This window comes from Littorina saxatilis, linkage group LG3 (genome assembly GCF_037325665.1).
Source record: "Littorina saxatilis isolate snail1 linkage group LG3, US_GU_Lsax_2.0, whole genome shotgun sequence".
Taxonomy (NCBI): Eukaryota; Metazoa; Mollusca; class Gastropoda; order Littorinimorpha; family Littorinidae; genus Littorina; species Littorina saxatilis.
In genome coordinates this window covers 23,098,278-23,112,092 of record NC_090247.1, presented here as the reverse complement: position 1 = coordinate 23,112,092, position 13,815 = coordinate 23,098,278, and the positions used below count along the sequence as shown (strand labels likewise).

The 13,815-nt window shown below is 41.2% G+C and overlaps 1 protein-coding gene across 2 annotated transcripts in view; it reads right to left on the bottom strand.

Moving 5' to 3' along the window:
- Positions 1-13,182, bottom strand: part of LOC138961911 (uncharacterized) — a 14,600-nt gene extending 1,418 nt beyond the window's left edge. Inside the window, exons 1-4 of one of the 2 annotated variants that reach the window (XM_070333584.1) lie at positions 13,024-13,182; positions 11,118-11,224; positions 9,965-10,001; positions 2,484-2,592 (exon numbers count right to left, since the gene is read on the bottom strand). In XM_070333584.1, the coding sequence (XP_070189685.1) occupies positions 2,484-2,592; positions 9,965-10,001; positions 11,118-11,162 (191 nt within the window). In that variant the 5' untranslated portion in view covers positions 11,163-11,224; positions 13,024-13,182. Of the gene's footprint in view, positions 1-2,483; positions 2,593-9,964; positions 10,002-11,117; positions 11,225-12,924; positions 12,948-13,023 lie in introns of those variants that run through there. The other variant, XM_070333585.1, reaches the window with a different exon arrangement.
- Positions 13,183-13,815: the final 633 nt, after the last annotated feature.

The following is a 13,815-nucleotide window of genomic DNA, read 5'->3' as shown; positions in this document are numbered from 1 at the left end:
CCTATACAATTTTGCCAGGAAAGACCCTTTTGTCAATCGTGGGATCTTTAACGTGCACACCCCAATGGCTGTGTCTTGATTCTTTGGCCCGTGATGTTGACGAAGTGGGCTTTATTTAGTTAACAATAAAACATGGTGCAATCTATTTGGATAATAGAGCTCGTCGGCTATTATTTATGGAATATGTATAGTGCGCCAAGTGAAATGAAGAGAGAATTGGCAATGTCACAGACGTAATCTGTTTGGCTTTTCAAGAATTAAAAAAAATAAACGTCGTCAGTGCTATGACTGTCACGTACGTCTAATTATTTTAAACCCATCCTGCGCCCGCATTTTGACCGTACTTGCAAACTCAGTTATAAATCTATAACTATTATTTTGCTGATATATTTGTCTGTGATATTTTCAGAGTGTGTTGAAACAATTAAGTGTGAGAAATTAGAGAATTCTATTTGACTGACTTTATAATACAGACAAAACAAACTCAGTTACAGTTCTCGTGACAAAACAGGACCAATGATACACTGTTCCGGATGACAGATAGCTAACGATTTGGTCAAGCTTTGATGGGATGGTCGAAAGGCCACACATGTTTAATGAGAAACGACAGCGACTAAACACACCAAGACGTCTCTTCTTGGCTTTCTCACGTCAAAAGCGAAACAAAGTTCAATAAGACGTCATATTGCAAAACATATCGTCACGCTAACATTCCGTTACTTCTTCTGCGTGGCCTCGGAGGAACTGAAAAAATATGTCTGGAACGAATTTTATCTCGGTGACTTCGTCAAATCAGCAGCAGAAATTAACGCGTAAGGCCCCCGCCAGGCTTTGCATGTATCAGTGTCGTGTATCATTAAACATATTTTCCTTCCTGTGTATATGTCAAAGGCAGAATGATGTCAGAGCGGTCATGTCAGCCATCCTAGATCTGTTGGGGATGTAAAGGCACACAACTCACCGTGATAACAGTGCGGCTCTCCATCCTAGATCTGTTGGGGATGTAAAGGCACACAACTCACCGTGATAACAGTGCGGCTCTCCATCTTAGATCTGTTCGTGATGTAAAGGCACACAACTCACCGTGATAACAGTGCGGCTCTCCATCTTAGATCTGTTGGGGATGTAAAGGCACACAACTCACCGTGATAACAGTGCGGCTCTCCATCTTAGATCTGTTGGGGATGTAAAGGCACACAACTCACCGTGATAACAGTGGGGCTCTCCATCCTAGATCTGTTGGGGATGTAAAGGCACACAACTCACCGTGATAACAGTGCGGCTCTCCATCTTCGATCTGTTCGGGATGTAAAGGCACACAACTCACCGTGATAACAGTGCGGCTCTCCATCTTAGATCTGTTCGGGATGTAAGGGCACACAACTCACCGTGATAACAGTGCGGCTCTCCATCTTAGATCTGTTGGGGATGTAAAGGCACACAACTCACCGTGATAACAGTGCGGCTCTCCATCCTAGATCTGTTGGGGATGTAAAGGCACAAAACTCACCGTGATAACAGTGCGGCTCTCCATCTTAGATCTGTTCGGGATGTAAAGGCACACAACTCACCGTGATAACAGTGCGGCTCTCCATCCTAGATCTGTTGGGGATGTAAAGGCACACAACTCACCGTGATAACAGTGCGGCTCTCCATCCTAGATCTGTTGGGGATGTAAAGGCACACAACTCACCGTGATAACAGTGCGGCTCTCCATCTTAGATCTGTTGGGGATGTAAAGGCACACAACTCACCGTGATAACAGTGCGGCTCTCCATCTTAGATCTGTTGGGGATGTAAAGGCACACAACTCACCGTGATAACAGTGCGGCTCTCCATCTTAGATCTGTTGGGGATGTAAAGGCACACAACTCACCGTGATAACAGTGCGGCTCTCCATCTTAGATCTGTTGGGGATGTAAAGGCACACAACTCACCGTGATAACAGTGCGGCTCTCCATCCTAGATCTGTTGGGGATGTAAAGGCACACAACTCACCGTTATAACAGTGCGGCTCTCCATCTTAGATCTGGCCAGGCTTCTTTAAGACCACCCCTCTACATGCATTCATACACAATGTCAATACTCTGCTTTTCTCTCTTTATCTCTAAAAAAACCACACCCAAGAATACATACACACACACACACATACACACACACACACACTCTCACACACACACACACACACATACACACACACACACACAACATCAACAACAACACAACAGCGACAACAACACCAACAACAACAACAACAATACCGCCACCACCACCACCACCACCACCACCAACAACAACAACAACAACAACAACAACAACAACAACAACAACAACAACAACAACAACAACAACAAACAAGCAAAATACAAGCAAAACATAAAAAGGGAAATGCTCAACAAGCCTTGTCCTTTAAAATAAAAAATACAAAGCAGCAGTCGAATGACCGTTCAAGCAAAGTATCGCTTCATGGAATCAACACTCACGGACAACTGTCTTCTTCGATATGGCTGGTATTTTGGTCGCAAGTCGAGGTGATGTCTGCCACGGAGGAGGGACACACCGCTCTTTTAACATCCCTGGCCATCACCACGCCTGCACACAAAAAGTATACGTTATTTTTGTTTTTGATAAAAATATGACATATTGCATAGACCGAGACAGTCAGTGTTCCTCCGACACCGCGCCAGCGGTCTAGGTGAACAATGACTGTCGAAAATACAAACAAGGAACTTAGTCGATAAATATCGACAGGGGGCCGACAAATGGTTTAAATGGGAAATGTGTGTATATGGGTGTGGGTTTGAAACAAACAAACAAACCAACCCATGTGAACCCCGGGCCGCAGGCCTTCGATGTAGTGATTGAAAAAAAAGGATGTTCTCAAATGGTTCAATTCTCATTTGGTCTGATTCTCAAATGGTACCGGTATACTCCCCCCCCCCCCCCCCCCTGGCCGCAGGCCTAGGAGTAAAATTTTTATAGACACTGACCTTCTTCCCAGGGGTCATTGACCCAGTTTTAGCTATGAGAGGTGGTTCGCCCAGAGGCTGTAGAGTATACTGGGGCGGTCTCTTTGATGTCTTGAGAGGAAACTTGGCCAGGGTAGTACATGCACCAGAACTGGTGGACACCAAGGACAAACATGAAATCGAAGCAGTTTGCTTTCAGAGAGAACGGTCGTCAGCAACTCAAACTTCTCTGTTTTCTTTTTTTTTTTAAATCTGACTTTCTTTGTGGCCCCCTGACTCCGCCCCCTCCCTCTGTAAGGACCCCCCTCCACAAGGACCGATTTTTGTCAACATTTTAAAGGTCGCTAGAGAGGGGTTCCACTGTATGACCTAACCGCTACTGGCAGACGGCCTCAATCTTCACGCGCAAAGACGAGATTAATAGGTGCTCGGTTTTGGTATTTTGAATTACATTACATTAAACCTTTGTTGGGTTTCATGGTCATGGCAACAGCCATAATAATATTACATGATGTATAATATCATATTTCAGCATATGTGAATTACATGTCATCATACTAAACTGTCATACATTTTTATTCCTACATTATTCTGATTGATCACAACCAAACCTACTATCATTGGACACATCCAAATGCAAGCGCCTGTTCTTGACAATTTCTCTCTGATCTAAATATAAAATCAGTGCAATTTCCTGGGTCGGGCTTTGCCACAGACACTCACGGTTTGGCCTGTAGGTAAAATGTACAATGTATTTTCTGATTTGTGCACAAAAGCTTTTTTTCTTTTTTCTTTTTTTTAACATAACAATGTTTAATGTCACTGTATGTTTAAAAGACCATGGTCATATTTGTAAAAAAAATGTTAAATTAGAAAATAAATAACATTTTGGTTCATGATTTTTCCTACACCTGTGCTAAAAATAAGAAATAAAAATGTCGGGTATATAAGTCACTCAAATACAGCTAGGTATGAATGGCTCGGTTTGAGTTTGTTGCAGTTGACCCTGCACAATGCGACATATCATGTTTTTGTTGAACAATTTTGACGTCACCCCTCCCATAGGGTGACGTATTTCACAACTTCCTGTGTTACACAAACTCTGTGATGACCAATTTTGACGTCACCCCTCCCATAGGGTGACGGATTTCACAACTTTCTACAGATGAACAATTTTGACGTCACCCCTCCCATAGGGTGACGGATGTCACAACTTCCTGTGTACACAAACTGATGACGTATTTCACAACAAAATGGCGCTGCCCATGGTCAACCTCGAAACTATCCGTATAGAATGGGGGCGTCCTCGCCCCCATAATAACAGTTTTGTATCGATCGATTTTTATTAAGAATTCCTTTGATGTTTAAGGGGTGAACGCCCTCAAACTTGCTGCCTAAGTATGAATTTTTGTCGGACTCGAAGACGAGAATTCGAATGTTTATTCGATACATTCACTGGTATTGAAATTACTAAACATTTCAAATCGAAAATCAGACAGGCTCCTAGCATTTCAAAAATAAGAATCAAACAAGACGCTTAAAGCGAAATTAAGACATTTAGTCAAACTGTCGGACTCGCATAATGAAACCGAGCGCACTGCATTTCTTTTTTAACCAAGATAATAATTTTTTTGGACACAAGAAAGCGCTGACGCATTTACTTTAAAAGGAATCCTAAAACATAAGCCTACTAATAATTGGGCAAAGTCTACTTTTGAAAGTCAACTTCTCGAGGTTTACCGCACACAATGTCGGCACTGAACTGTTGGTAACAAGACTTAGCCAAGTCTTCGCCAAGTCTTCTTCTTCTTCTTCTTCTGCGTTCGTGGGCTAAAACTCCCACGTATACTCGTGTTTTTGCACGTGTGGAATTTTACGTGTATGGCCGTTTTTACCCCGCCATTAAGGCAGCCATACGCCGCTTTCGGAGGAAGCATGCTGGGTATTTTCGTGTTTCTATAACCCACCGAACTCTGACATGGATTACAGGATCTTTTCCGTGCGCACTTGGTCTTGTGCTTGCGTGTACACACGAAGGGGGATAAGCCACTAGCAGGTCTGCACATAAGTTGACCTGGGAGATCGGAAAAATCTCCACACTTAACACACCAGGCGGCCGCGGCCGGGATTCGAACCCTCGACCTTCCGATTAAGAGGCCGACGTCTTACCACCCAGCCACAGCGCCCGTCTTTCGCCAAGTCAACTTCGGGCTTCATTGAGGAAGGCCTTAACCAGGTGGTTTTGATGTCTAGCTAATCATGACAAACATTCCAGTGTAGAAACTCTGAAGAAATATTCTTGGATGATCGCCTAGTCAAGATCAGTGTTATACTTTCTGAAAAAGATCAATTCTTTTGACTTGAAATAATTGAACGTTTTGAAAAGTTAAAACAAATCTGTTTTACGGAACTTTCAGCTTTTTTTCGTTGGACATTGATATGTTAAAATAAGAATAATGTAACGCATACAAAGTTACAAACTTACCAACAACAAAGAGCAGAATCAACGAACGACACAACATTTTTGTTAAACGTCTGCAATGGAATGCAAATAAAGTCAAGCTCTGCTGTCAATGGACGATTCAGTGACCAACGAAGTTTACCCTGGAGCCCCGACCAAGCTATATTTATACAAATACAATGATAAGCAGATAATAACATGCATACAAGACGATTAAATTCCGGCAGGATTGAAGTCATCATTCTGAAAATATATCAAGATCCTGTCTGTTGATGAAGTTAAACACGTATGAATGTGACTGTTGAGTCACCGTTCGAATGACCCAATTTGAATCGACTTTCAGCTGACTTTTTTGCAATGACAGGCTGCCGCCATATCACCAGCGCTTTTATATTTCATTGCCATTTTAGTGTACAATATGACTATTTGACCAATCATGACTGATTCTAGGGGACCCGTTTTATGTTTTATTGTAGTGCACCATGTGACTGTTTGACCAACCATGACTGATTCTAGGGGGCCCGTTTTATGTTTTATTGTAGTGCACCATGTGACTATTTGACCAACCATGACTGATTCTAGGGGGCCCGTTTTATGTTTTATTGTAGTGCACCATGTGACTATTTGACCAACCATGACTGATTCTAGGGGGCCCGTTTTATGTTTTATTGTAGTGCACCATGTGACTATTTGACCAACCATGACTGATTCTAGGGGGCCCGTTTTATGTTTTATTGTAGTGCACCATGTGACTATTTGACCAACCATGACTGATTCTAGGGGGCCTGTTTTATGTTTGATTGCCAACTTAGTGCACCATGTGACTGTTTGACAATCATGACTAATTCTATGTATCCCGTTTAATGTTTTAGCGGTCAGGCCAGGACCCTGTTTCATCATTCTAAAAATAACAAAAACAAACTAAACGTTTGAATTAAACATACCTGGATGACTTATTCGAAGGAATGTCATTTCTTATTTTTAACAATAAAACACTTAACCGTGTTGAAACACCGAAAAGCCACCTTTGTCGGTTGGTTTGTGTGAACAGAATGGCAAGGCACCATACGCACCCTCTCTCTCTGAATGCGATGATGTGTTCAACTCGCTTGAACATTGCATGATCAGAGTTCTGAATAATCAAATGAAATTGCGTAACTACGTTTACGTTTTACATCATTTTCTGTCTGTGCATGTGGCCCTATATGCAATGAAACATCTGTCTAACGACTTTGAAAATGTCCCCATAAAAACGGTTGCATCCATTCCGTGATGACGTGGGCGTTTCGCTTGATACCGCCCGTGGTGTATGGATACCAGACATGATAATGATATCAACATCTAAATGCAGGATAATCTTTACAGCCATCTGCTATACTTGTCTGTTATCATTTGCTTACAGTCAGCATATTATATATGAGTCGTATATTACTTAAAGGTCTCACAAGCCGTTTGTGAAAGATGCAGTGCAGGACACAGCGATAAATAACGAGAACTATTTATCATTCCAAAGTACATCCCTTGATGATAACGATATGATAATAAGAGTCGTAGAGCTAAACTTTGTTTGCGTGTTATGGGGCATTACGTTATCCATGATGGCGTCAGAATTTTGCGTTTTCGGGTCAGAGTGTATTTTACTTTAGTGTTTGCTACGAGCACAGACTACTAAGCTGCACAAATAAAGCATTTAAGCATTGTGTGATGTACCGTGAATATTACGATATGAATTTGGTATTTTTTTTACTCTGCGACAGTCCAGATAACCTGTAAATTGTAACTTTATCCCCATTTCGTAAGAATCTGCATGTACTAGCATGCTAGAGTTGTATTAGTAGCGCTCCAAACTATATATTTTAGGAAAACATAAAAAATGTAAAAAAAAAAAGCATATGTTGGAGTGCACACATATCCACACAGAGTGTTTTTTTTTTGGGTTTTTTTCCGAATTAAGCTTATTTTTTACTTTTGATTGTACGTGACTGTGGATGGTACGTACATATTACTCAGACATGCTTTATTGCATTTGTGTTTGAAAAATATCACTCGTTAATTAAGACGAGGTAAACGAATGTTTCTGGTGATTTATGAAAGTATTAATGCACCCTGCTATTTAAAGGCTATTCATGGAATATAAATGGTGGTTATTCCCTTCAAACTCGCAAAAACGTTCAACCCAAAAAGGCCGCGTCATACTTCATTAATGGTCGTCGTAAATAGAAGTAAACAAAATACAAGTGGCAGCTACATTTGTAATATATCTACAAATAAACTCTCTTAGAGATAAGACTGTCATTTGTCATTAATATAAATTATATCTACCAAGCATAAGAGTATATAATTATTCACATTGAATTGAAGTGTGAGATAGTGCTCATGCGAGTGTGTGTGTGTGTGTCTGTGTGTGTGTGTGTGTGTGTTTGTGTGTGTGTGTGTGTTATGCGTGTGTATGTGTGTGTGTGTGTGTATGTGTGTGTGTGTGTGTGTGTGTGTGGGGGGGTGTGAGGGGGGAGTTATCTCTCTCTATTTCCCTCTCTTTCACTCTCTCTCTCTATCTCTCTCTCTCTCTCTCTTTCTCTCTCTCTCTCTTTCTCTCTCTCTCTCTCTCTCTCTCTCTCTCTCTCTCTCTCTCTTGTGTGTGCACCTGTTGAGTTTAATTTATATGCAATGTTAACCGTTTGTCGTTTGTTCACACCCCTTCATAAGGGGCTATGACCTATTGAATAAAATAATTATCTGCGTCTGTGTCTGTGTCTGTGTCTGTGTCTGCGTCTCTCTCTCTCTCTCTCTCTCTCTCTCTCTCTCTCTCTCTCTCTCTCTCTCTCTCTCTCTCTCTCTCTCTCTCTCTCTCTCTCCCTCTCTCTGCCACGGCATCTCTGTCTTTGTCTGCGGCAAGCCCTCTTTCCGCACAAAACGCTGCAAGCAGCGCACAGATGACAAATAGCAACACATGCATTTTGCAGCAGGGTTTCATGAAGCGCGCGTAAAAGGGGAATCCCCGGGAGTGCCCATTGCTTGATAAAATTGATAAAAATGAAAATGTAACAAAACCAACAAAAGTGGCTATGTGTCGGTAGCCTTGATATTTATCACTCGTATCATAAAAGTATTTGAAGTGACTTCCACAAGCAGCGAAAACGCAGAAATGGCTATTTTGACCCATTTGACCAGACAGTACCGACCAACCAGACACTATCTTAACACACGTTCGTCTCCGCGAAGGGTATCTATGCAAACGTATAGTACTTACTGAATCTTGTTTCTTCCATTTTGATAGTAAACATAACAAATCTGTATATTTTTGAATTCAGTAGATTATGAACATATGATTTTAATGACAACTTGTAATTACTTTTAGGAGAAAACTAATTTACTAATTGTCAAGCTTCCAAACAAAATGCAGGACCATAGTCCGTACTTCGTCGAAGATTGCTTGACCAAAATGTTGAAAAATCAATCAATAGGAGGGACTGGGTGGCCGAGTGGTAACGCACTTGCGCTCGGAAGCGAGAGGTTGCGAGTTCGACCCTGGGTCAGGGCGTTAGCAATTTTCTCCCCCCTTTCCTAACGTAGGTGGTGGGTTCAAGTGCTAGTCTTTCGGATGAGACGAAAAACCGAGGTCCCTTCGTGTACACTACATTGGGGTGTGCACGTTAAAGATCCCACGATTGACAAAAGGGTCTTTCCTGGCAAAATTGTATAGGCATAGATAAAAATGTCCACCAAAATACCCGTGTGACTTGGAATAATAGGCCGTGAAAAGTAGGATATGCGCCGAAATGTCTGCGATCTGCTGGCCGATGTGAATGCGTGATGTATTGTGTAAAAAAAAATTCCATCTCACACGGCATAAATAAATCCCTGCGCCTTGAATATGTGCGCGATATAAATTGCATAAAATAAAAAAATTAAAAAAGTAAAAATAAATCAATGCGCTTAAAACTGTACCCACGGAATACGCGATATAAGCCTCATATTGATTGATTGATTGAAAAATGAGAGCGTGACAGTGCCGTCAAAACTTTCACTAACCGCCGGATATGACCTCATCAAAAATAGTTATCAAAAAAAGAAAGAAAACGTCTGGGTATATTATACTCAAGAACTCTCAAGTTTCATGAAGATCGGTCCAGTTGTTTTCACTGAATCTATAAACACACACACACACACACACACACAAACACACACACGCACGCACGCATGCACACACACACAGACACACAGACACACACACACACACACACACACACACACACACACACACACACACACACACACACACACACACATAAATAGACCTCCACTCTCGTCTCTATTCTTAGTCTATGTTAGAACATTTAGTCAACACTCGACTGAATGTTAAAACCAGGACTGCTTTCCGTTTTCCAAACTTGAAATCACCCTCTTTTACAAACTATATCCGTCTGAATTGCACGGCATATTTAAACGAAATGGGTATACCTATCAGAAAAGACCTTATAAAGTCATGATTTCTGTTTGTAATTAATGCTGTTTCATAAGAAAATATACTTACCCGCACTAATGAAGACCTGAGTATCCAGGCGGAACACCTGAAAGACATCAGAAGCAAAGAAAAATAAATATTTGATTTTGTGCCTGCTGCAAAACCTCAATGTCTGTCAAGGACTTATCATCAGATTGCGCATCAAAATCCTAAAAACAACAACACGGATTTAAAGTAAAACAAGGTGCACTGTGGGTAGGAACCGTAATTATGTTTGTAATATCATCATCATAAGCAGCAGCAGAAGCATCATCATCTTCAACAATGTCAACGTCTTTGTTGTTGTTGTCATCGTTATGACCATGAGTAATGGTAACCTCAAGCCAACCAGATTTCCCTTGAAAGACGCAGCCCTGTAACCTCAAGCCAAACAGTTTCCCCTTCAAAGACTCAGCTAAGAGACCATTCTAGAAGAAAAAATGATCTACGTACTTTCTTTCTTCTGTCAATCGGTGCAAATGTATGGAACGCAAACACTGACTTTTTATCCAGAAAATTAAATACGGATCGTGTTTGTCATTGCGAGGTCCTTTCCTGGATGTTTTGATGTCATTTTGTTTAGGTACTGGTGAATCATAACTGAATTATAAGAATATGATTGAGAGTTTTTGTTTTTTGTTTTTTTGATAAGTTTTCACGGTAAGTGGAATGCGAAGAAAGTGAGCCAAAAGATGCGAGTGGATGGAAGTATGGTATTTGATTAAACGCCCAACGGACCACAATGGTGTGCTTGGTAAAACAAAACAATGCAGTATTTAACCTTATGACGGCATCCAAAGTATGAGGATATCTTTTATCGAAACGTGACCGGCTACCAGTCTGAATCTCTGTTGCTTTTGTGCAAATGCATGTCCGGTTACGCGAAATGTTCCACAACAAGGAGAAATTCGTTCTTGGAAGTAGTTAAACAAAAGTTTCAGTTTCTTTTCCTCTTTCAATGACATGACGGAACGCAGCACGCAGCGCATATAAGGCCTATTTTAGAAGCAGACGGCCAGTTTTCCTACTCAACAAACAGATAGACTGCTCACGTTGCAAAATTCAAAATCAAGAAGCAAGAATGTGATGCAGATAGTGAACCTAGCTTCGGAAATCGTCATGTTGCCGTCAAACCATTCTTGTGTTTGTGGGTTTTATTTAAATTTCAACGGCAAATACTTACGAAGAGAAGCAGCACAGCGACGATGGCTACAGTAGTTGACTTCATGGTTGTCAGACAGCGAAATAAACTCTCTCTCACTCGTCCCGGACACACTAGGTAGTTTCAAACTGCAGCGACCAAAAACAAATTCAACAAATCAGTAAACAAATACAAATTCATGTACACGATGAACACACACCAAAATACTAGAGCTCCGTTGTCATTAAGATACATCCGTCTCTGGCAGAATCAAACCAAACGAGAAAAGCCTGTGTCGTGAGATCCATTTCGGAAATCCCGCTGTCTGATTATGATAAGAATTTGTCTTCAGGACTGCAGAAGTGTTGTAGAGAACAAACAAAAATGTCAATCACTTAAAACATAGTTAGTTTGCACCGGGACAATTTCTTTGTCTCATTTACTGTGAACACGCTTACGTGTGCTATGTTATTACTACTGATGCAGGTGTCGATCGCTAGAGCGGTCAAGAACGTGTTTTTTTCGTCAATCTGTTGTGGGTATTATGACCAAAAGCGCTGTATTTCAGCAATGACTCATTGGATTGCTTTAAAACTGTCAGAATATTTTACCGACATACCAGACGTACATGTAAACCCTTGATTTGTAAAAAATGTAAAACATTTTACAAATCACGGGGCGCGCCCCGCGATTTGTAAAATGTTTTACAAATCACGTAAATGCGCCCTATATTTTCTTGTCATCTCCAAAGTCAAGGGATCTATAAGTTGTTGTTTTTTGTTTTTTGTGTGGTCATTACTTTATTATATTGTCCCATCGCTGGGTAATTCGGGTCGCTTCCTCCCAGTGGAAAGCTAGCAGCAACAGAGTCGCGCTACTCCAAAGTCAAGGGATCTGTTAGAATTTTGTTTTCCATTACTTTATTGTCCCATCGCTGGGAAATTCGGGTCGTTTCCTCCCAGTGGAAAGCTAGCAGCAACAGAGTCGCGCTACCCCAAAGTCAAGGGATCTATTAGATTTTTTTATGCTGTGATCCGGAAACAATTTTAAAAACCGTTATAGAATTGTTTGCAAGTCTACAAAACAAATGGTTTATACAAACACTGCCAAAGTGTCATTTAGGTATAAGCACTGACGTAAATTTGCAAAGCCTGTTAACACACTTGACATTGTTAGGATGAAATCTGTGCCAATGTGATGCCCAGCCAAGCGTGATCGCAGCATGTTTTCAGAGCAAGGCGACGATCGCTGGTTGTGCAAAACGGCGTAAACGTTGCATTTTTATCTCATGTGTTTGCTTGACTAGCAAACGTACGCCAGGGGTTACATTCAAATGAAACTTAGGCAGTGCCTGTATGAGTCATTTGTCTGTGGACATGTGAAGTCATTAATTTGTTGGACACAAGTGGACAATCCGATGGCAGTTTGTAAAACTTTTTTTCCGGAACTATGCGTAACATTTCAACAAGTATCTCTAGCATTCCAGCAATTTTACGCGAAGTGGGACCAGTATCTTTGCACAATATTCGAACATTTTCAAAGCAATCCCCCAAAATGATTGCTGAAATTCAGCTCTTTTAGCTATGAGTACCCCTCGTAATTGACGAAACAACTCTCGATTTTGACCGCTCAAGCGATCGACACCTCCATCATTAGGAATAGCATAGCTCACAAAATACGCAAGCTGTTTTCAGTCCAACACCCCTGTAAAAATGTTTTAAAGGATTAGCATTAATCAATAATGGTTTTTTTTCGAAACAAATTAAGTGCTTATTTGTTGGTTGAAAAATAAGGAAATGATTCAGAGAACTTTACATGGAGAAATGTTTTTGATTACAAAATATCCTACCCCCTATTGGCCCCTCCACATCCTCACAACATCAACTGTGACGTCTCACATCATTTAAATACTGCAGTTCCACTATTCAAAGACTGAAACCGCACATACCTTGTTTGGTCTTCGAGATATCCACTCAAGTCTGCCAAGCTAAGGAGAAAACGCATAGACTTTATATTCAGCTGTCGTCACGTGCAATAAAACGGGGATCTTTGGAAAAGGGATAAACGCTGATTAGGTGGTGCAAAATGCGTCAAAAACAGTGATTACAATTGTGTTTATTTTCATCCACACAACAGCTGGAAAAATGCATATCCTAAACTGTCCACTTACCACCGTGCACACACACACACACACACACACACGCACACGCACACACACACATACACATACAAGCAAACACCCACCCACATACACACACAAACACACATGCACGCACGCACGCACTCACGTACGCACGGACGCACGGACACAAACACAAGCACGCACACACACTATTTTTTTAATCGGTTAGAGAAAATTCGATTAAAGGCACAGTGCAGCTCACAGCCTTCGTTTTGCGTTTTTGTTGTGCAGCTGCACAGCTGAGTGCATTTACAGTTGAAAAATCCTCCTATGGTAGTAAAACAAACCCAAAACTACCCAACGACGACATCTGTGAAGCTCGACAGTTTCTTGTTCAAGCGAGTGCATAAATTAACCTAGTTATTACGTGGTGTTTGGCCGGAGTTCGATTCAACTGAGTGGTTCCGGCCTCCATTTTGTTTTACACAAACTCATGATGACGTCTGACATAGTTTGCTAGTGACGTGTCTTTTTGTGCATGATGTGGTGATCTACTTGATCTAAATTTAGATCCAAAAATAGGTCAAGACCAGCCGGGTCCGAGTACGAAATTAATTC